Raw genomic sequence first — 23,109 nt, 5'->3', positions numbered from 1 at the left:
GGGAGGGAATGGCCATTCCTTCAAATAGGGAAATGCCCTTCCACCAGGAATAAGAATGGGATTCTGGTTGAGGAAAATAAGGGTCCGTTTGGTTTTCTTCTGGAATTAGAATCATAATTAGAATGGTCTATTCCCAGAGCCTGTTTGGTTCAGATGTGAATCAGAATTGGAATTGGAATAAACTGGAATGAGATCTCATTTCCAAGGGAGGGGGAGGGAATGGCCATTCCTTCAAATAGGGAAATGCCCTTCCACCAGGAATAAGAATGGGATTCTGGTTCTGCCCAGCCAATTGGTTGGAATTGGAAGGGGGCCATTCCGATTCTGATTCCAAACCCCTATTCTCACCAACTAAACGGGTCCTTAGGTAACGGGAGTATATTAAGAAACTCATATTTCATATGGTATGTTGATGAGTATATATGACCATTTGAACTTAGTTAAATCAACTAGGATCCCAAATGTTTGTGGTTTAAGGTAGAGTTTGCATCGACTAGAGATTGAAATATTTTTCCTCGTTTCTAAGGTATTTTTTCATATCAGGCTCAGTTTGGAAAGAGTACAAATATAAATACTTATAATACAAAATACAAGTTTTTTTTTTTGATAAATATACAAAATACAAGGTTTTGCACTCTACGTATTTGTATTTATACTTCTTCCAAACTGAGCCTCAAGGATTATAAGGAGAATTTCCTGGTTTCAACGCATAGTCTTCTCTTTGTTAGCATCGTCCTTGGCTAAAAAAAAGTGAGAAAGATACAGGAATTATCATTTGATATGAGTCTTGGGGGGATAAATAATTTTTGAGTTATTGAGCTTCAAACTTATTCATTTTTATATAGCTTAAATATACTAGTATACATTAATCAACTATTTAACATAAGAATCAATTGATAGTGGTTTACTTAGTTTGGATCCAACCTAGGGTTCATATTTGGGTTGGAAAAGATTAAGAGTGATTTAGGGGGAAAATAAGGATTTAATAGGGAGGGGAGATGCTACAAACATTGACTATTAAGGTGGGTGGAGAGAGAGAGAGATTTAAGAATTGACTTATTAAAGAGTAAATATGAATTTTATGAGAGAATGCGATTCTTGTGGGTTTTAATTGACTTGTTATATTTTTAATGATTTAAGTTAAAAATAAACATGCACATGTCTAAGAAACGAGAGGAGGAAGAGATACTTGTGAGCTCTTTGGTGAAAGGACCCCTCACCTCCCTTCTTTCCTCTTTCTATTACTAGTAATTAAGCACGTGCATTGCACGTAAGAAAATTTTCTTCATATTATGTATTTGAATTTTAGATATATAATAGTTAAAATAGAAATTGAAAGTTTACATAAGTAACAATATTATTAAAAATAAATTTAAATCCTTGTAGTAAATAAGTATGTGCATTGCACGTGGAAACTTTAAATTATAATAACAATTATTATTGATGGTGTGCAATCCGGTAGCTCCTAGCTAGATGGCAGCTCAAAAGTCGGTTGCTCAGGTGGTCGGTCGAACTGCAAGAGAACTAGGATTAAAGGACCCAGGGTGGCTAACCCGGCGTGGTCACTCTGATGCTTAAGTTAGTAACTGTGATGTTGCGAGCTGATAATTTGACAATAGGAGAGCTAGAATGCACTAAACCGCATGTACTAGAGTCTCAGGGGTTGGTGTCCTTATATAGATGAACTGTCGTAGGTCTCACAAAAACACCTTCGAGATGAGGATAACTCCTCAGCTCACGCCATTAGGAGTTCGTTTTGCCCTGGGAAGTGGATAACATGCTAGCCAATAACACTTATTAGGTCCTTCCGATCCGGGCGGGATGAGGATAAGGCCTACGGTCGTTCTGATCCCTGCCAAGGTGCCCAAGACACTCGAGGTGGCCTAACTCACCGAAGTGATATGGAATGCTGATGTGGCAGATGATGTCATAGTCCAATCACCAGGTCGCATCCACATGTCCACTGTTTAGCAGGTCGGGCCAAATCGCTCCTCATTAATTGCACCCCACTCCTCGTGCCAGGGGTCCTGACCCGGTGCAGGGAGGTCATGACAAACTTGGGTGGATTTGGCCTAGTCTTTATCTCGGTCAAAGTCCAATATGGCGGTTAGACCATATTGACTAGTTTGCTCGACCATAAAACTAGGCCGTGTATCGGGAATATGCAGACATCGCACGGATTACAAAACCCTACAGATGTCAAAACGCACACTCAATCGATTTTGGCCTCGAGAGCCGTGCAACCGGTTTTGATGAGAACCGTTGGATCGAGCAGAACCCAGCCGTTTGAGACCGACTATCTTGGCTATAAATAGGGACCTTAGGGTCCCATCCGCCTTGTCCTGTTTTGATTTTTTGCGATTTGGATCTCGCATGCTAATCCAGGTTTGTGGCTTTTGTCTTGCTCCTGAGGTTGGTTTATTGTTCGTTCTTCGGGTAAGCTTCCTTCATTCTAGTTCGTTCTCCTTTTCATAATGAGTAGTAGTAGCAGTAGTTCTCTTAGTGGGAGTGATTCCAATCAAGCTGAAGGAGTCTCCTCAACTTATGACTATGAGTCCGGTCAAGCTGAGGGAGTCTCCTCGGCTCATGACCATGAGTCCGAACTGGTTGAGGCGGTCACCTTGGTGCACCAAATAGACTCTAGCCTGGCCAAGGAGAATCCCCTAGTTCAGGAGTGGAAATTGTCTCTTAAGAAGGCATCGTCCTCCAAGTCGTCGGGCAAGAAGGCATCGTCCTCCCATCGTGCTCGTAAAACCCGAGGTCCAGATAGGTTCTATCCCTCCATCTTATCGCCTGAGAAGATCCGAGTTCTGGTTGAAAATTACAAACTCCCCGATAACCTCGGATATTCCATCCCCGTAGAGGGGATTCCCTAGGAACATGATTGCGATGAGATCACGGTCTTCGAAGAGCAGCTAGTTGTCGGGCTGCGCTTCCCACTTCACCCCTTCATTGTTAAGGTCATTAAAATTTTCAACATAACTATAGATTTGTTGCATCCGAACTCAGTCTGCACCATAGTCGGGACCATCTTTGTGTTCCATGACTTCGACATTCCCTTGAATATAGACATTTAGTTCACTTTGTGGCATCAAGAAGAACCCTACTGGCCTCATAGAGGTAGATAAGTGTAGTTACTACATCTCTTACCAACCAGGGTACAAGATTCTACATGAGTACCCTAACAAGGTCCCACCCTGGAAGAACATATATTTCATTGTTACTGCTAAAGGGGGGCGGCCCTTTTTGACTCACTGGAGGAAAAGCATTAGTGACCCCGGGGACAAGTTCGATAGTGAGCAACAAGAGAATATGCACTTTTTGGTGGATCTCGGTCTGAAATCAAATGATTACTTGGCCGAGGAGAAACTCATCGTAGTCGGGCTGAGTCCTCGGGGTAGGTTGCCACCTTGGCACACACACACTTAGCCTTTCCTCCCTGCATTTTCCTTTGATTACTTTAACTAATCTAGTATTCGCTTTCAATAGAAAGTATTTCAGATATTCCTTCCACTGACCTCTTCGGGAGCATGAAGAAGAGGAAGAACAGGAAGATGACCTAAGGTTATGCTTCCCATGAAATTGCTGTCAAGCCCGCAACTGACCCTACTGCCACTACTACAACCGAGGATCCTCTGGTCATTGACTTGGTTGAGGAGGACCAAGGAAAGGGTTCTCCGCCTTACCAACCCAAGGCGACTCAACTGCCCAAGCCCCAGGCCGCTCCTCCCAGGGTCAACTCTTCTGGATAGGGCCCCGCGGTGGTCCCGAGCATCATGAACACCCGGTCTAGCCTCACAAAGGGTAGGGACGCAGTCTTCCCCGAGGAGGTCGCTCAATTTGTTGGGCTACCAGTCACTCAGCTCGGGGCTAAGGTGGTAACTCATTGCATGGTGGTACATCCCCGATCTTAGTACTTGTGCCTTTGCTCATTCCACTTTTGTACTTAGAAATCTTTTTTCCTTTTGTAGGTCAACTCTTTGATTCATCCCCTCATGCAATAGTTCGAACTACACCTGAAGGGGGCCCTAGCTGCCGATGCGAGGGCTGAATGAGTTGAGGGAACAGCCACGAGCACCCAGGGTGAGCTGATAAAGGCCTTAGGTGTCATCCACAAGCTCGAGAATGATGCGTGGGCAAAGAAGGAGCTGATCGGACACCTAATGAAGGATGTCGATGAGCTGAAGATTACTATGAAGGAGCGCGAGGCCATATTTACTGAAAGCATAAAGGAAGTTGGGGATGCTGCCATCGCTGCTTACAAGAGCTCGCCAGAGTTCCACAAGTTGAAGATGGACATCCGCTCGGATGCTTATTGAAAGGGCTTCAAACTCTACAAGTGGCTGACTAGGCGCAAATTCCCCGACCTCGACCTCGGTGCCATCACCACAATCAGTAATGAGAGTAGAATTTCTCACATTTTTATCCCCAAATATTTTGTCTTTCATACCTAATTAGTATTTAATTGGACTCATATCTCTTGTATTTCGGTTCAGGGAATGAAAAAAGGCATCAGGAGCAAAGAAAGGCAAATCGGATGATTTTTCACAGTTTCGGCAGCGTTCAGTAATCTAGGCATAACTCGCGTATCTGAACTCTGATTGGGCTGATTCAAGATCCACTGGAAAGATAAGAGAAGAAGCCACAACTTTCATGTTTTGTACTTTCACAGATTCGGCCTGAATCGATGACAAATCTGGGCCCAAATTCGGGGCAAATTCGTAGGAAGGTTTAATCCGCAGCTGAAGTCCAACTTGTAGAAAAGCCTGGCTAAAGCCCAATTCGCAGAGGAGGTCTAATACGAATCCAAGAACAAGAAACTGAGAAGAGTCATTCCAGATCTAAATTCTTGATGTAATCTTAGAAAGATAAAGGGATTGAGTTCATTAGATAAAGAGATAAGAGTAGGATTAGAATAAGACTTTCTATTCTTGTTAGATAAACTTCAAGAGGAAGTAGGAGACCACCCCCTCCCCTTTAAGCTATATAAAGGAGGGGGCGGACCAGCTTTAGGATCACTCAATCTCTGGAGGGGATCACGAATTGCATTGAGCTATCAGTCAAGAGAGGAGAAAAGAAGTCAAGAAAGAGAGGAAAGGAGATCAAGAATTCAAGAAATCGCAAGAAGAAGGTGGCGGCAAGAAGAGGAGATCTCAGCACCATGGGCGAATTCAAGAGTTATTTATTTCCCTTTATTTGCTTTAATTTTCTTATCATGAACTAATTTGTTTCTTGCTAGGGCTGTGGAAAGCCGAATCATGCTAATGAATATATTTTTATCTTTATGATTTATCCAAGATTGTGATTTCCATATAGTTTATGAATTATTGTGCTTAAGGCAATTAAGAGCTTGGCCACCTCTTAATTGATTTATGTTATGTGAATGAATCGAGAGAGGAATTCACATAATCGACTGAATAATTCATAGTGTGAATTGAATGGTATATAGAGATATATATACATGATTCATCTGAATTTAATGGTTTTTTTTGGACTTAATGCATTTCCATCTTGAGAGCTCTACTCGAGAGGTCGAAGGGTTACTTGATGGACGTAGTTTTACTATATCTCAAGAGAGAATATTAAATAAAAATGGAAGGACTTCGGCTTACGGGAATGGCAAATAATCTTAGTAAGTCGAATCCATTAATATTCATTACATTGGTTAGGTGGACCTAAAGTCCTAGCGATTTCATCCATTGCATATTTGATTAGTGATCATTGCTTCTATTTTCTTTTTATAGTTTTAAATTTCAGTAGTTCTTGCTCAAATTTGAATTTCGTTTGTCTAAATAATTAGGGAAAACTGTGGTTTTAATACTTATTTTATTAAATCCCTGTGGGAACGATATTTTATACTACTTGATAAATAGTGCACTTGCTAGAGTTATATTTATAGCTATCAAGTTTTTGGCACCGCTATCGAGGATTTAATCCTAAAATAATATTAGAACTTGTTAACCTTGACTAATTTGGATTTTTTTATTGTTGTTTTTATTTTGTTATTATTTTATTTTTATTTTTATTTATTATTCTACTTGTTCGACTTCTTCCTGGTTCAGATTTACTAGTGCATGACACGCACTAGACAGGAAGGACTAGCTGAATTCGATCCAAAAATTGAGAGGACCCTTCACTTGTTGCAAGGGGCCAAGAAATGTAAGACAAGAGAGGAGGTTTTTATTGGCGAGCCAGCAATAGAGTTTAAAGGAGAGATGGCAGAAGGAAATCGCACCCTCTTGGACTATGCTTGTCCAAACATTGATGGGGCGACTTCCAACATTTGCAAGCCCACCATTCATGCCAACAACTTCAAAATCAAGCCTGCAATAATTCAAATGATCAAAACAAGTATTCAGTTTAGTGGGTTACCAAGTGATGACCCTAATGCACACATTGTTAAATTCTTGGAAATATGTGATACTTTTAAACATAATGGAGTTAGTGATGATGCAATTAGGCTTAGATTATTTCCTTTTTCATTGCGTGATAGAGCTAAAGATTGGCTTAACTCACTCCCTGTAGGAAGTATCACCACTTGGAATGATCTAACCCAAATTTTTTTGGCTAAATATTTTCCATCCTCTAAAACAGCAAAGTTAATAAATGATATTACTACTTTTGCTCAATTTGAGAGGGAATCCTTGTATGAAGCATGGGAACGATTCAAGGAGATGCTTAGGAAGTGTCCTCACCATGGGATACCAAATTGGCGACATATTCATACTTTTTATAATGGTATTACCCCCTCTAACCGATCCATTATTGATGCAGCCACAGGTAGTACGATCATGAGGAAAACTCCAGAAGAAGCATATGACCTAGTGGAGGAGATGGTATCAAGCAGCTACCAGTGGAGCAATGACCAAACCAATCAGAGGGGAGTACACCACATCGATTCCTTTGCAGCCCTATCTGCACAAATTGCTAATCTGAATAAGAAACTGGATACTTTTAATATTGCAACTATTAATACACAATCTAGCATCTCATGCGATTTATGTGGTCAAATGGGACATACTAATTCTGATTGTCAATTAAATAGTCCTTTTATTTCCCACGAGAATGCTAATTTTATCTCTCATGTTGGCAGGTCAAACTTCAACCCATATTCAAATACATACAACCCAGAGTCTAGAAGAAATGATCTCTAAGTTCATTAATGCTACTAAAGCAAGGTTCCAAGAGCAAGATAAGAGGTTTTTAAGCCATGAAGCATCGATTAAGAACTTAGAAATTCAAGTGGGGCAGATTATAAGTATGCTATCAGAAATAAAAGAGGGACGGCTACCCAGCAATACGGAGAAGAATCCTAGAGAGCAAGTAAAAGCTATAACTTTAAGAAGTGGGAAAACAGTTGGTAAAATTCAAAGAGAAGACAAGGAAGCTGAAGTGGCCGATCTGCAAAAGGAGAATGAGGGAAGTACCCCTAAACTGAATTTACATGAAATTAAACTTCCTATTCCCTACCCAAGAAGAGTCTTGAAGGCTAAATTAGATAGGCAATTTGAAAAATTTGTAGAAGTTTTCAAAAAGATTCATATTAACCTTCCTCTTCTTGATGTTTTGTCACAGATGCCGAAGTATGCCAAATTCCTGAAAGATGTAATGTCCAACAAAAGAAAGTGGGAGGATGGTGAGATGGTAAAACTAAATGAAGAATGTTCAGCCATTCTTCAAAAGAAATTGCCCCCAAAGCTTAAGGATCCAGGGAGTTTTTCTATACCTTGCACCATAGGGAATACTGAATTTGAAAAAGCTTTATGTGATTTAGGTGCTAGAATAAATTTAATGCCTTATTCTATTTTTGAAAAACTTAGACTGCATGAACTAACATCTACAACTATTGCCCCCAAATCGGATGATTTTTCACAATTTCAGCAACATTCAATAATTTGGGCCTAACTCGCGTATCCGATCTTTGATTGGGTTGATTCAAGACCCATTAGAAAGATAAGAGAAGAAGCCACAAATTTCATGTTTTGGGCTTTCACATATTCGGCTTGTATCGAAGACAAATCTGTGCCCAAAGTCAGGGAAAATTTGTAGGAAGGTTTAATCCGCAGCTGAAGCCTAACTTGCAGAAAAGCCTAGCTGAAGCCCAATTTGCATAGGAGGTCTAATACGAATCCAAGAACAAGAAACTGAGAAGAGTCCTTCCAGTTCTAAATTCTTGATGTAACCTTAGAAAGATAAAGGGATTGAATTCATTAGATAAAGAGATAAGAGTAGGATTAGAATAGGACTTTCTATTCTTGTTAGATAAACTTCAAGAGGAAGTAGGAGACCACCCCCTCCCCTTTAAGCTATATAAAGAAGGGGGCAGACCAGCTTTAGGATCACTCAATCTCTGGAGGGGATCACGAATTGCATTGAGTTATCTGTCAAGAGAGGAGAAAAGAAGTCAAGAAAGAGAGGAAAGGAGATTAAGAATTCAAGAAATCTCAAGAAGAAGGTGGTGGCAAGAAGAGGAGATCTCAGCACCATGGGCGAATTCAAGAGTTCTTTCTTTCCCTTTATTTGCTTTAATTCTCTTATCATGAATTGGTTTGTTTCTTGCTAGGGTTGTGGAAAGCCTAACCATGATAATGAATATATTTTTATCTTTATGATTTATCCAAGATTGTGATTTTCATATAGTCTATGAATTATTGTGCTTAAGGCAATTAAGAGCTTGGCCACCTCTTAATTGATTTGTATTATATGAATGAATCGAGAGAGGAATTCACATAATTGACTGAATAGTTCATAGTGTGAATTGAATGGAGAAGACCTAGACTTCGAGGAGGGGAGCGATGATGACCTCGACAAGGGAGGGATGGAGATGGCCACAGTCGACAAGGTCATAGAGACCGATGAGGTTTCCACTATTGGTGTCGGTATGTATAACTCACTCAGGCCTTGAAGAACACCCATATACCAAGAGTAACACCACAGAAGCACTTACAAGCAGCTTACAATCAACCCCCACGCTGTGATGAACTTACGGTTCATCGCCAAACTTTGCGATGAACCCACAACATGTTGAGCAAACCCGCAACCCACCAAATCCAGTTAATACCCAAACTGAAACAAGCCTAAGAAAGACTCGTCCAAAAGATCCAAACACACTTAAGTGTGCGATGAAGTCACAACCTCCATGACATGCGATAAACCCACAACCTGCAAACCCGCTCTAGATAATGGGTCAGGGAGGACAGTAGGCTGAGCCCATGGCAAGGACTACGTGTGCCTAGACACATGCAAACCCATGACAACAAAGCACTTCATGAATCGCCATGAAGCATTGACAAAATACTAGCCTCTGAATAGTGACATCATCATTGCCACGTAGGACTTGTCATATTGTGCAAAAAGGTAGTAGCACACATGAGTAATGAGGGATCTTAAGGATAAGGAAAACCGGTTCTTGAGAAGATCCTCATGAGACACGTGGTGATACCCAAGTAGCGCGTCCAATGATTGCGAGCGAACAAAATATTCCATTCCCCAATACGGAGTGAATATCCTCATCTCCTACCTTTTAGGATCTCGGGACATTCTTCATAAATAGGGGGCCCTCATGTTAAACATCATAGGATCCTAAGAATTTGTGACCAATACGCTTGAACTCTCACGACTCTCTCACCTCTTAACCCCTTTTACCGAAAGACCTTCACTCTACTTGAAGGCTTTTCTTCGTCTTTCAAAGAGACCACTCCTCAACTGAGCCTTACCCCCATCTTACAACAAAATCTTTGGTTCATCTTTGATCACAGAGAATGGCCTCAAGAAGAATTAACCTCACTACCATCCCCGAGGAGTAGAACAACATTAAGGAAAATACTAACCCTGGGGCCAAAAATCATCCTGAGATGGAAACACCCATCCAAGCTGATATCGATATCTTATCAAACTAGGTCTACGAGTTCGAGGATTCTCCTCCACTTTTTGAGGAACGGTTCAAGAAAATCGAGTAGAGCATGGAGGAAATGAGAAGCACTCTCTAGATCATGCTTAATCTATCAACCCAAGCTGAGCAGATCCCTGCTGCCACTATCCGTGGCGTCCCGAATCCTAACCCTAATCCTAGTTGTCATACTTCCAACATCATGCACACCATCCCAGAACAACTCCACAGGGCTGACCCAGTCCCATCCCATGCAGGCTCTACACCTACACACCAATTTCGCATTCTCCCCCGTGCCAACCCGGTATCAGAAGTCCCTCTCAACAGAGATGAGTTGAGGGAGTACGTTCAGGGACTCGTGGTCGATAGTCGTAGTTGGGCCCAGGATTCAATAGTCTTGTAGAAACCTTATTCTGACTATATTCTATACAAGCCTTATCCTACTAGGTACATTTCTCCCCAGCAATGGCTTCAATACGACGGATAGAGGGATAGCCTGCAGGAACCCATCAACAAGTTTGAAGATGCCCTCGGTTCCTTCGCCCTCGATGGAGACCTCAAAGTATGAGAGTTTTTGAAGTCATTGACCAGCCTGACATACACATGGTTCGTAAGTCTCACCCCCGGGAGTATTGATTTGTGGGGTGAATTAGCCTAGAAGATCTTGTCAAAATGGTTTACTCTGGAAAGGAAACTAACGATGGCCGATCTGCAGAACGTAGAGCAGGGACCAGGAGAAGACCTCCTAGCTTACGTCATGAGGTTTCAGAAGCTCACTCATTCTGTCTTCGATGAGCATGCCACTAAGAATAGCTTTGTCAAGCAGTGCGTTTAGGGTATGCACCCTACTTATAGAATAGGCATCGAAAAAGTTGAAATTGAAACTTTTAGCCAGCTTTGTTGATGTGCAGAGAGGATAGTGCAAACCGTCAAAGACACATCCCCATACAACAGGAATGAGGCATATGTCGTCAATAGGAAGACTAGAAATAATGGAGGAACTAGGCTGGGGCCATACTAGAGAGGTAATGCCCAAGGTAAGAGAGACGCACCACCACCTCCTCCCTTCCCCTACACCAGGGAAGAGGTAATCATGATTATGAATAAGTTAGTATGGGATAGGGTCATTAGCCAGCCACTACCACTCCAGGAGTAGATTTGAGAAAAGACAAGCGTGGTGGCAGGTGGTGCAATTATCATCAGACACCACATCATGAGTTGATGGATTGCTTCACCCTCAGAAGAATATTTGCGTAGAAGGTAAAATTGGACCAGTTTGTAACAGAGGAGCCAGCCCGCATAGAAACTGATCCCTTCCCAGCCCACGCCCAAGAAGGTAGCATTAACGTAGTTGGGCAACCGGGAAATACCAAGCTGATGCCCTGATTGAAAAGCTAGAACAGATTGAAGAATTGTACTAGTTCTTCACTAAACAGGGAGCCAACGCAACAACATAGAGGTTGGCCATCAAGGCATTGGTAGAAGTATTCTGATACCCCTTACAACCTTATAGCCGTAATCGTAGCAACGTGGAGTTCACAACAGATGACACGCTAGCTACCGATCCCCTTCACAACCAACCCTTTTATATCATGGCGAAGATAGGGGGTATGACATGCGCAGATCAATGGTTGACCTCGGAAGCTCTGTAAATCTCATCCCAATCCACACATTGGAGTTGATGAATATCCGAAAAGAGGACACCAAGGGACTGTCGTTAGAGGTAACAGACTTTAACGGTAACCCATCGATCACCGAAGGGTCCATAGAGCTGCAAGTCGTGATCGAGCCATTCAACATAACGCTAGAGTTCCAGGTGATCCGAGGGAAGACTTCCTACCACACACTCCTGGGGTGACCACTGATACACAACCTGGCCCTTGTCCCTTCAACATGCAACCAGTGCATCAAGGCCAAATACTGAGGGAGGTCGATAAGGATCCCGACCACAAGGGCCCCATTTGACAAGTCCGAGACATACCTCCATGATGCCATCTACTTCACAGAGTTGGTGGAGGATGACAAAACAAAGATAATCAAAGTTGAGGGGACGAAGCTGCCACATCCAGTCAAGAGCGAAAGGGACGTTGGAACACTGGAAGAGGAGCAAATGCGTACGGGTGATAGGGGACAATAGGAAGGAATACTACACCATCATCAAGGACCATGAGAGCGATGGACCTCCCACAGCTAAAAAGGTCATCCTTGAGGTATAAGTTTTTTTAGAATACTTAGCGTAGCCTTACCGCATCAAGTACCATATCAAAATTTATTTTCAAACAAAGGGGGGGTCTCAACCTCCATCTTTTATCGACGTTTTTCTTTTCAAACAAGAAACATATATTTGTTGCAAAAATCATTACATCTTCTAACTGAAGACTCTAAGTAATATTTCAACTAGCACTATTTCAATACATCGCACACTGACATTGCTATGATCATACCATCAAATGACGATTCAAACACTGAATCAGGCACAAAGGCACAATGTTCAAACCGCAAACCTCTATAAACATAAAACACCCATGACTCAAGACAAATAATAACTTAAATAACTTCAGGAATCGAAAGAGGATGCACTAGAATATTGCGATGAGGCCAAGACACCCCCAAAGTGCATGACGGATTCCATCGATAAAGTTGAGGAACATTTAGAAGATATCGACTTAGCAGTTGACGTACCTGACAAAAGACCCTTATACATTTCTACCAAATTAGCGTCAAAGGATAGGGGAAACCTCATCACACTTCTAAAAGGTAAGGAAACACCTTATCACAGAAACCTTAGAGCCTAAAGCCAGCCTAATCCATGTTTCTCTCACAGAGTTTCAAGATGTATTCGCTTGGTGAAGCAGCCACGACATGATCCACAAGGAAATAGAATGCTACATGGATGCATAGTCGTCAAAGCCAAGAAGAAAGAAGGGCACCCCGAAGTCTTAAGGAAGGTCTTTATCTGATGCAGGGAATTCAAGTTGATGCTAAACCCAAAAAAATGTGCATTTGGAGTACAGTCAGGCAAGTTCTTAGGCTACAGAGTAGATCATACTGGAATACACCCAGATGAAAATAAGGTTGGAGCCATCTTAGATTTGCCACCACTAGTAAATGAGTCGCAACTAAAGACATTCCTAGGAAAAGTCTCCTATTTAAGGAGGTTTGTTCCCGGCCTCACACACGCAGACCTGCCATTAATGAAATTAGTCAAGAAAGACGTCAAGTTCGGATGGACCCAGGAGCACCAGGACACCTTCAAGCAGTTGAAGCAAGCGTTGGCTAAGGCACCTACGATGTCACCACCTAAAGACAGACGAGAATTCAGGATATACATCATAACAGGGATAGAGGCCATAGGATTCCTATTGGCACAGGAAGATGAGAGTAAAGTAGAAATCCCCATTTATTACGCTAGTAGGACCCCCTCAAGGCAGCAAAGAAAAACTATTCTCACATGGAGCAACAATGCTTGGCCTTAGTCTTCGCCACACAAAAATTTAGGCATTATATCCTAGGGCGAAAGGTGCAGCTCATCGTACAAAGTGACCCAATCAAGTTCTTCATGGATAGGCGTCCCCTCTCTAGTAGACTCGTAAAGAGGATGATGCAGCTCAACGAGTATGCGATAGAATACACACAGCCTAAAGCCATAATGTGTCAGGCAGTAGCAGACTTACTGATCACCTTTCCATCAAGCCAACTTCCCTATATCAGAGGAAGTCCCTGGAGACATACCCATGGTTGCCTTCGCGAAAAGTAGAGAATGGGTCCTAACCTTCGATGGGAGTAGCACAAACACCTCGGCAAGCGCTGGGGTGACCCTAACTTCCCCTGATAGGTAGACCTCTGCATATTCGTTCAAGCTTCAATTCCCATGTTCCCATAATATAGCAGAAAATGAGGCACTAGTCCTTGGCCTGATAAAAACAATAGAAGCTGACGCAAAGAAGATAAAAGTGATTGGTGATGCTAAGATGGTGATTGGGCAGCTCGATAGAAGTACGACAGTGAAGGACCTAACCATCTTACCCTATAGAACCCTAATCCAAAAACTAGTCTACAACTTGGATGTAGACTTCGAACACCAGAATAGAGCCAAGAATAGATTCATCGACGCATTGGCTACCTTAGGCTCAAAGATACAAGCCAGCCCGAAACCAATAGAGATTGCCACCTAGATGGTCAACAAACAATCAACTCTCACCCTAAAAGACCGGGTGGAAGATGAGGGCCAAATAGAGGCTGACAATTGGAGGTACGAAGTGATACAGAAGCTGAAAGGCCAGACCATAGGGACAAAGGACATCAGATTGATCACAAAGTTCCAGTTGGAGCATGGAATACTATATCAAAGAGAGTCAGACGGTGTGAGGACAAGGTGCTTAGGCAAGCAGGAGGCGGAAACGGTACTGGACAAAGTTCACAAAGCCAACTATGGAGATGTCACAAGTACCCTATGAAGGGATGGGAGATCCATCATATGGATGGTCGAACCATGTAGGGTGGCTGGGCGAAATTTCAAAAATTTCTTTCTCCCATCTAGGAATCCTATTGCCTAATTTAGAAAAACTGCATTTTCCAAGGTTCATTCTTGAAACAATCTAGACCAAATCTGAAACCAAGATTAGGGAGAGGAATACCTGATACAGAATCTTTGCAAAAAGCTCCTCCCAATGTAAGTGTTCATGCCCAAAGAGGGTACCAAATCCTTCATCCACTGAAGATGACATAGCTTAGGGTGAGGCAGGATCAACAAATGGTTCTTCAGCAAGAACCTCAGATTCTTCAGTAAGAATCGAACAAGGTAGTGAACACAATTTCAAGATTGTTTTTTTCCACCAAGAAACAATATCAAGATCCAATCTTGATCACTCTAAGAGGTGGAGATCGAACAGGGTAGGGTGGTAAGAGCAAAGAGAGCGAGAACTAGAAGCAGAAAGCAATAGAACTGTGTGTATTATTTTAGTTCACCATCCTCCTTTATATAGACCTTAAAGAGTCAATCTCCTAATCTAATTAGGAGTTTCTTCATCCAAATCTTTATTTGGATATGGACTCTTTAAGTGACAAGGCTTATCCCTTATCTTATCTATAGATCAAGATCAACTTCTCTTAATCCAATTAGAATATTCCTAATCCAAATCTTTATTTGGATTTGGACTCTTAAGTAGATAAGAGTTATCCTCTTATCCTTATCATCTGATCCATACTCAGATTCACCCCCTATTTAATTAATCTAATTAACCCGGTTCAATGGGCTTTAGGCCCATTAAGCTTTCAGGCTCGCTTCCTTTAATGTTGGCTAGCTCGGCTCTCTTTGTATGGTGTAGGACCCTATCATTGATCTCCACATAAGCCACATGGGTTCGGCCTAGCCTCTGTTACAAGGCATGTTCGAATTCACTGTTGAATACAATGAACCCCCCGAGTCTATCAGTATGGGTTCTTAATGGGCCCAACATTTACACTAAATGGTCTTTAGGTCCAGTCATTTTATGAAGGCCCAAGGACTATGGACAGATGTGAGATTAGCCCATCAAATTTACTATCCCTAAATGGTCTTACACTTAATCTCAGCCCATAATAATTAAACACTACCCGACAAGAGAGGACATCTCCCTCGGCTGTAAGGTATAGTGTTGCACTCCCTACTCACATGGATCTTGGGAATTAAAACATTTTTGAAAACATTTCGTGAACCCATAATATATATGTGTATCTCTATATAAATATATTTTGAAAAAACAAATCTCAACAATTTGAAATCAACTACCGACAATTTTGGTTTCCATCAGAGAGAGTACAATTCCCCGATCATTCACTTTGTCTGACAAAGGGGCTGATTTTGTCACACTACGATCACCCACTCAGGTGAATTCTCGGACTATCCCAACATACCCAGGTTTTGACCCCCTCCAAGGATCTCACTGATTGGCATATCAAAGACAGCCTAATCCGACACCTAGTGCAGCACAATAATCGAGTCTAGGGGTCAGGTGTAACATTCTAGTTTTGCCCATTTGTCTCAAGGTCTGGGGCAATACTAGAATTTGGTCTGGTTCAGGGTTTCAAAAAAATGAACACTACATGTACCTCAGGTCTCACCCTGGCAACTAAGACAAGCCACCCCAACCCACTTGGTGGCACATCAGTGTTAGCCTTGGCATGATAAATCTCCCCAGATCTATCCAACGGCTGTGAAGATTCTAAACTAACATGAGTCTCATATGTGTCCAGTTTAAGGGTATTACATAGAAACACACCACAATAACATGAATCAAATATGTACTTTATTCATTTACAATAAATGTCATAATGTACATCATGCTGATTGGAGCTAAGGGCATAAACTGTCTAACAGACCTCTCCCTCAACTGCAAGGTACAGTGTTGCACTCTCTACTCACATGAATCCCAGGAATTAAAACATTTTTGCAAAAATTTTGTAAAATCATAATATATATGTATATTTCTTTATAAATATATTTTGCAAAAACAAATCTCAACAAATTAAAATCAACTTCCGGTAGTTTAGGTTTCCATCAAAGAGAGTGCATTCCCTGATCATTCACTTTGTTTGACAAAGGGGCTTATCTTGTCACTATGATCACCCACTCAGGTGAATTATCAGTTTGTCCTAACATACCCAAGTTTTGACCCCCTCTAAGGATCTCACTGATTGGCATATAAAAGACGGACCAATCCGACACATAGTGCAATACCATAATAAAGTCTAGGGGCCAAGTGTAACATTTCAGTTTTGCGCATTTGTCTCCAAAGTCTAGAGCAATACTAGAATTTGTTATGGTTCAGGGTTTGAAGAAAACCTACACTGCATGTACCTAAGGTCTCACCCTAGCAGCTGAGACAAGCCAGCCCAACCCGCTTGGTGGCACATTAGTATCAACCTTAACATGATAACACTCCTTAGATCTATCCAACGACTGTGAAGATTCTAAACTAACACAGGTCTCATAAATGTCTAGTTTAAGGGTATTACACAGAAATACACCAATATAACATGAATCAAATATGTACTTTATTCATTTACAATAAATGTCATAATGTACATCAAGCTGATTAGAGCTAAGGGCATACTTTGTCTAACACCCTATTTTGCAAACTACAACGGTTGGGATATTATTGGCCCACGATGAAGTAGAACTCCACTAAGGTGCATAAAGAATGTGATAAATGCATCCCATAGATAGAGAGCAAAGAATGCTTAGTGGTCTGCGACGAAGACTGGAGGAGGATGTACATAGAGTACCTGTGAGAACACACACTCCCCATTGATATCCAACTACAAAGGAAGCTACTATCCAAGATCAAAAGATTCTATCTCTAGGATGGCGTGCTGTACAAGAAATCTCACACGGTAAAACCTCTATGATGCTTAGCTGGTGAGGAAATTGATGACATATTAGAGGCAGCCCATAGCTTTGAACCTATAGCCCATCAAGCCAATTTTCCCTACACAACCACATCCTACACCTCGGTTTTTATTGGTCGACTACGATGGAAGACACATCAGCATGTGCACCGGTGTCACAAGTGCCAAATCCATGGCATCACAATCCACAAACCCGCCAACAACCTGCATCTAGTTATCACACCTTGGCCCTTCTGCACTTGGGGGGTAGACTTCAAAGGAAAAATGCATCTACCCTCTAGGGGTACTGTTTCATCATTGTAGCAATAGACTACTTCACTAAGTGGGCAGAAGCCATTCCCTTGTGACGAATCTGTGCAACCAACATAGCAAACTTCTTAAGACAGAACATAGTCCATAGATTAGGGGTACCAATGCCAATATTGACTGATAATGGCTTGTCCATCAAAAATCAGGAACTCTGTGACCTTCTTGGGCAATATGGGGCAAAATTAGGAACATCTACACATATTACCCCCATGGCAACTATTAGGAAGAGTACACAGGATAGCCTTCGCAATGGGTAAGAAGATCAAGCTAGAAAACTTGGACATTTTACTCATAGACAAGCTTGAGGTAGTGGATGAAATTAGAGATGGGGCTGTAGAAAAGAAAAGTAAATACAAACGGGCCCTATCTAACAACTTCAACAGGCACTTACGACCTAGAAACTTTAAAGAAGGGGAGAAAATATTGAAGACAACTCTAAGTTCTAGGCAAGGCAAATCAGCAAGAAATCCTACTGCTCGGGTTAATATGAACTAAAAATCTGTAGACACAGGCGAAGATGATCTAGTTGATACCTTACTTCGATTAATCATATATCTTTGTAATCATACAAATGTAAACTTTTTTTTATAAATCCATTATGAGTCTCTTTAGACCATTTCTTTGATATGCGATATGGTCTCACATTATGACAGCGATAAAGATTATTTCTTCCTTTCGATTAAGCATACACGCACCTGTCCTGTTCTCATATATGCTACACACCTGCTTATATATGTCTAGTTTATCATGCTCTCAAAGCCCTCGACACCCGAGGCATTCTCTAATATATATAAATGAAAATCCTCAAACTAGAGAACTTCTCTTTTAGACACGTGGCAACCTTTTTTTCAGAAAATAGTATCTAAAAAGTTGGTGTTTCCACTGTCAAATAGAGGCCTTCTTCCTTCGACATGTTTCTACTCACTAGTGAGACTAGTTAACTCCACTGGACGATGCTAATATTTGATTACTTATAAAAAGGTGTATGGACTATATAAATTTTCAAATTTAATTTCCTAATTCAAATAAAAAAAATTCATTATAAAAATTTTCAATGACATGGGTCTCATTTTATTAGACAAAGATTATCAGTTATAAATATAATTTAAATTTTAAACTTAAATAAAGAAGTCAATTAAACAAAACAAATAAACAATGAATCTCAAACAAAATGATATACAAGTGTAATTGCCCATTTGCAAAAGGGGTCATTCTGTAATTATGCATTAAGTTCTCTGCCACCTAATTTCCGGTGGGCCCAATCTAAACCATCCACTGAACAACTTTTTCAATTATCCACATGGAAGTTTTTCCTGCCACATCTTCCCTAGATCCAACAATGCCTCAAAATTTTCCCATGTAACTATTTTCTATTTGATTGATGTGAATGAAAGGAAACAGACTTTTATTTCCCCGTTTAGCAAAGCTGTAAAGTTCCATTGGGCTCGAAGTTTGTTGGTGAAATGTGTGAACGATGGTAGAATGTGTGGCCCCCATCTCTCCAACTCAGCTGCCATGTGTAAAGACAAAATGTGAAAAGACATAGAATCAGTGGAGCCAACAGTTTTTGCAATACACGTTTTCTTTCTCTAAAGTCAATACACATTTTCTTCCCTTTAGTTTAGTATGTCCATAATTATATTTTCTTCTCTGTGTGCTTCTCTATTTTCTCTATTCATCACATCTCTACCCATAAACCCATGGTTTTCAAAACCGGACCGGACCGGATGGTTGGACCAGAGAATCGGGAACCGATCAGGTGACCAATTTCATTTTTCCTTAAAATTAGATTTTTTTCAAAAATCGTTGATTTTGGTTAACAAACCGCTGATCCAGACGATTAATTGTTTAAGCCGTTCAAACGATTTTGATCATTTTTTTTTATTTTTTTTATTTTTTAATTTTTTTGTCAGATTCGAACGATCGGACCGTTCAACCTGGGAATTGGACCCCTGACCAGTTTGCTCTCTGGGTTGGTTTTAAAAACCTTGCATAAACCACTATGTTTTCTTTTACAAAAAAAAAAAACATATTATTTGATATAAAAATACAAATCAAAACTACCCCAAATAGGTTTTAGAGGTTTACCCAATTTTTGACTTGGAAATCGTAGTTTTTTCTTTTCTTAGAGTACATGAAATCTTAGATTAATATATTTGTAATATTTTACCTTAAGATACCAAAATTTATTTTCCAGTATAAATAGTATGTTATTCTAAACCTAATATAAATAATTTATGTATAGTGATCTTAACATGGCGCTATATAGTATTTGATTACAGAGGATATATATTTTTCATGTGACTCCTTATTATAAATGAAATAAAGTTTCTTTATTATAAATGAAATAAAGTTTCAAATTTATCAAAAATAGAAGAATATGTTTTGATCATAGAGAAGGACTATAAATGTAGTTGAAATATTTAGACTAGTAAAAAAATCCTGGCCCATTTTGCACTGCAAATAATGGGTCTTTAATTTCATTAAAGAAGTGGAACAAGGATTCCATGAGGAATGTGGAGAAAATATTCAATACCAATCCAACTACTTGGCTTTCTATTATTGAACAGTAATATAATAATTAAAGTTATAATGGAAAATTTTGAAATTAAACTCTAAATTCACAGGGAGGAATGTAAAGAAAAAGGGTATTTAATAGGACAAAATGCAATTATCAGCACAGGGTTATATACCTATAAAAAAATATCATGATAGAAATTTAAAAGAATATTTTTTGACATAAAATATAATTGCCAACTAAGGAAAAAAAAAAACTAATAAAAACCAATACTTGGAGCCAAATAAAAAGGAAAAAAAAAACACCAATACATTTCATATCTCTATGAACAGCTCTGAGATGTAGAGAATCATCCAGAACCTACATGTTTAATCTTCCATGGTGCATACACATGTCAATTGCAGATGAAATGGACATCATGGGTGGGTCCTGACCACACAGAAGCCACCAATCAATTAGTGGGTCCACTACTCATACATCCCAATTCCAGCTATATATGTTTTAAACTTTCAGTGAATCTTCTCTTTCTTGGGTCCCACATAATTAATAATTCCAACAAGATCATGATCCAACATGGACAAATAAGCATACATCCACATAGTTCCCATCTTTGACAGCTGTTTGGTAATAAAATCCAAAGTATAAAGAAACAAAAGCAATGCAGGAGAGGGGACCACCGTCGTTCACTCCAATAAAATAACAAAAACCAACCTATGTACGCAGAAATTAAAACGAAGGATCTCAACCCCTCCGCCCATGTCTTCTTGGCTCGGTGGCTCCGGTTTCAAATTTCCCAGCTGTGCTTGCCAGCTTTGCGCTCTATTTTGTGGTCACGCGTCATCTCGTTCCACCATAAACCTTTCTCTCTCTTTCTCTCTCTCTCTCCTTCACGGGCATTTCCTTTTTCCTTGGTCCTTATCCCTCGACATATTCCCTCTCTGTATAAATTCCCCCTAAACCCGACTCCATTCATCACCAAGTCAAAACCCCTCTCCCTCTCTCTTGTTTGCTCGCTTAAGTGCCAAACATGGCGTTTGCTCATAGGCTTTCAGACCTTCTCATGTCAACTTTGATCATGAGCTCTCTAATGGCTGCTTATGCTGCTAACTTCTACCAAGACTTTGACCTCACATGGGGTGACCATCGTGCCAAGATATTCAATGGAGGACAGCTTCTCTCCCTTTCCCTCGACAAGACTTCTGGCTCCGGCTTCCAGTCCAAGAAAGAATATCTCTTCGGGAGGATTGATATGCAGCTCAAGCTCGTCGCCGGAAACTCTGCCGGCACAGTGACTGCCTACTACGTAATTCTCATTCTCTATTTCGTTTTGATAAAACTCTCAAATCCTTAACTTAAATCCTGTGGATTAAAACACAGGACTCTAGCTTGTAGCCTAATGTTCATATCTCACTGTTTTGTCGTGCAGTTATCTTCTCAAGGACCAACGCATGATGAGATCGACTTCGAGTTCTTGGGAAACCTAAGTGGAGACCCTTACATCCTTCACACCAATGTATTCACACAAGGGAAGGGAAACAGAGAGCAACAGTTCTATCTCTGGTTCGACCCTACCAGGAACTTCCACACCTATTCAATCGTCTGGAACCCACAAAGGATCATGTACGAAGGACAATCTCTAATCTGATCAATTTAATCATAAGTTGAGAACTAATTTCATTTTATTAGTAGATATTTATGTTCTTGTTTCTGCAGATTCTTGGTGGACAACATTCCTATCAGAGAATTCAACAACGCAGAAGCGAGAGGCGTTCCTTTCCCTAAGAACCAACCCATGAGAATCTACTCCAGTCTCTGGAACGCCGATGACTGGGCGACAAGAGGTGGCCTAGTGAAAACTGATTGGACCAAAGCACCCTTCACTGCTTACTACAGGAACTTCAATGCCAATGCTTGTGTCTGGTCTGCTGGATCCTCTTCTTGCAGCTCCAAGTCTACGAATTCTTTCACAGATAGTGCTTGGCAGACTCAAGAACTCGATGCAACGAGCCGAAGAAGACTCAGATGGGTACAGAAGTATTACATGATCTACAACTACTGCACAGATGTGAAGCGCTTCCCTCAGGGTCTCCCTCCTGAGTGTAGACGTTGAAGGTTCTAAGAAATGGCACCATGGCTTTTGTTTTATTAGTTTATTGAAACGAGTTTGTAACATATTCGTTGGTGTTGATTCTTTATTATTTTGTTCATATTCAAATTTACATGGTTTGATGCTATGTAATAAAAGAAGTCAAATAAATTAATTATATTCATTATTTCTTGTTTGTTTATCATCCCTTCTGTTTTCATTTATTATAAATAAATTTCAAACATGCAAAATGATATATCTTCTTTAATTCTTTTTTTGAGCGAAGCTTCGTAGCTGGTGAATTGCTCAGCATATGTGACAGAAAGGCCTATAATTAGATTCAGTCAAATACCATGAATTTTTTTTCTTTACTTTATAAATATGGAAATTTATGGCCTACTCATGTTTATGAGGTATTGAGGTGTACTGAATGATAAAAACCCCTTACAAATGTATTTAATATTTTTGTTTTTTATTGTTTATTTCCGGGTTGAAGTGAGGGAAATAATAATTCACTTGTGGATGTTCAAGCATGGCCCAGGTCAGATTGGGCTGAAGGAGCAAGTACAGAACCTAGCCAACCCATGTTTCGTCTAGTCAATTTCTCGCTGCTGAATTCCAGTTATTGTGAGCGGCTTAATTCTTCTCAAACAACTGTTCAACCTAAAATGTTTTAAGCTATTAGGTGAGCTACCAATTTATTCTCTAACTAGTGGTGCAACTTGGGTGGGCCCAATCCTAATCTGGCTCAACTAAAACTTTTGCACAGATTGGGTTTGAGTTTTCAAACTTCAAGCTGGGCTTGGCCAAAAAGCTTTGGACTAACCTAAACTCAACTTGGGCTTAAGTTGAGGCCTCAATTAGCTCGAGCTTGACATAATCTCATCTGAGCCCACTCAACATATTTTGAAATACGTA

At 40.5% G+C, this 23,109-nt stretch overlaps 2 protein-coding genes and 1 non-coding gene across 5 annotated transcripts; 2 read left to right on the top strand and 1 right to left on the bottom strand.

The window, feature by feature from the left end:
* Positions 1-75: 75 nt before the first annotated feature.
* On the top strand, positions 76-8,481 carry LOC148865374 (uncharacterized). Of its 3 annotated transcripts, none has more exons than XM_088976632.1 (2): positions 76-3,875; positions 3,972-8,481. In XM_088976632.1, exon 2 carries the CDS (start codon positions 6,075-6,077, stop codon positions 7,152-7,154), a length of 1,080 nt encoding a protein of 359 aa, XP_088832758.1. In that variant the 5' UTR covers positions 76-3,875; positions 3,972-6,074; the 3' UTR covers positions 7,155-8,481. The 3 variants fall into 3 exon arrangements, with proteins under 3 accessions (XP_088832758.1, XP_088832757.1, XP_088832759.1); XM_088976631.1 differs by having other exon boundaries at positions 76-4,395; positions 4,497-8,481; XM_088976633.1 differs by having other exon boundaries at positions 76-4,404; positions 4,497-8,481.
* On the bottom strand, positions 6,597-6,703 carry LOC148865375 (small nucleolar RNA R71). The gene has a single exon (XR_016112070.1). It is a non-coding gene; the product is annotated as a small nucleolar RNA R71 (small nucleolar RNA).
* Positions 8,482-20,824: 12,343 nt separating the features above from the next.
* LOC148865373 (xyloglucan endotransglucosylase protein 1-like) lies at positions 20,825-22,378 on the top strand. The gene is made up of 3 exons (XM_088977728.1): positions 20,825-21,408; positions 21,532-21,725; positions 21,819-22,378. Exons 1-3 carry the CDS (start codon positions 21,133-21,135, stop codon positions 22,213-22,215), a joined length of 867 nt encoding a protein of 288 aa, XP_088833854.1. The 5' UTR covers positions 20,825-21,132; the 3' UTR covers positions 22,216-22,378.
* The last annotated feature ends 731 nt before the right edge of the window (positions 22,379-23,109 follow it).

The sequence above is a fragment of the Nelumbo lutea genome, chromosome 3 (assembly GCF_056320005.1).
Source record: "Nelumbo lutea isolate HS-2025 chromosome 3, American lotus-T2T, whole genome shotgun sequence".
NCBI classification, from domain to species: Eukaryota; Viridiplantae; Streptophyta; class Magnoliopsida; order Proteales; family Nelumbonaceae; genus Nelumbo; species Nelumbo lutea.
The sequence above is the reverse complement of the archived record's forward strand: the minus strand, read 5'-3'. Positions and strand labels throughout refer to the sequence as shown.

Coding starts and splice junctions, on each gene's coding strand:
- LOC148865374 (XM_088976632.1), top strand. CDS start 6,075: ATGACACGCACTAGACAGGAAGGACTAGCTGAATTCGATCCAAAAATT.
- LOC148865373 (XM_088977728.1), top strand. CDS start 21,133: ATGGCGTTTGCTCATAGGCTTTCAGACCTTCTCATGTCAACTTTGATC. Junction 21,409..21,531: donor GCACAGTGACTGCCTACTAC/GTAATTCTCATT, acceptor TTTGTCGTGCAG/TTATCTTCTCAAGGACCAAC. Junction 21,726..21,818: donor TGGAACCCACAAAGGATCAT/GTACGAAGGACA, acceptor TTGTTTCTGCAG/ATTCTTGGTGGACAACATTC.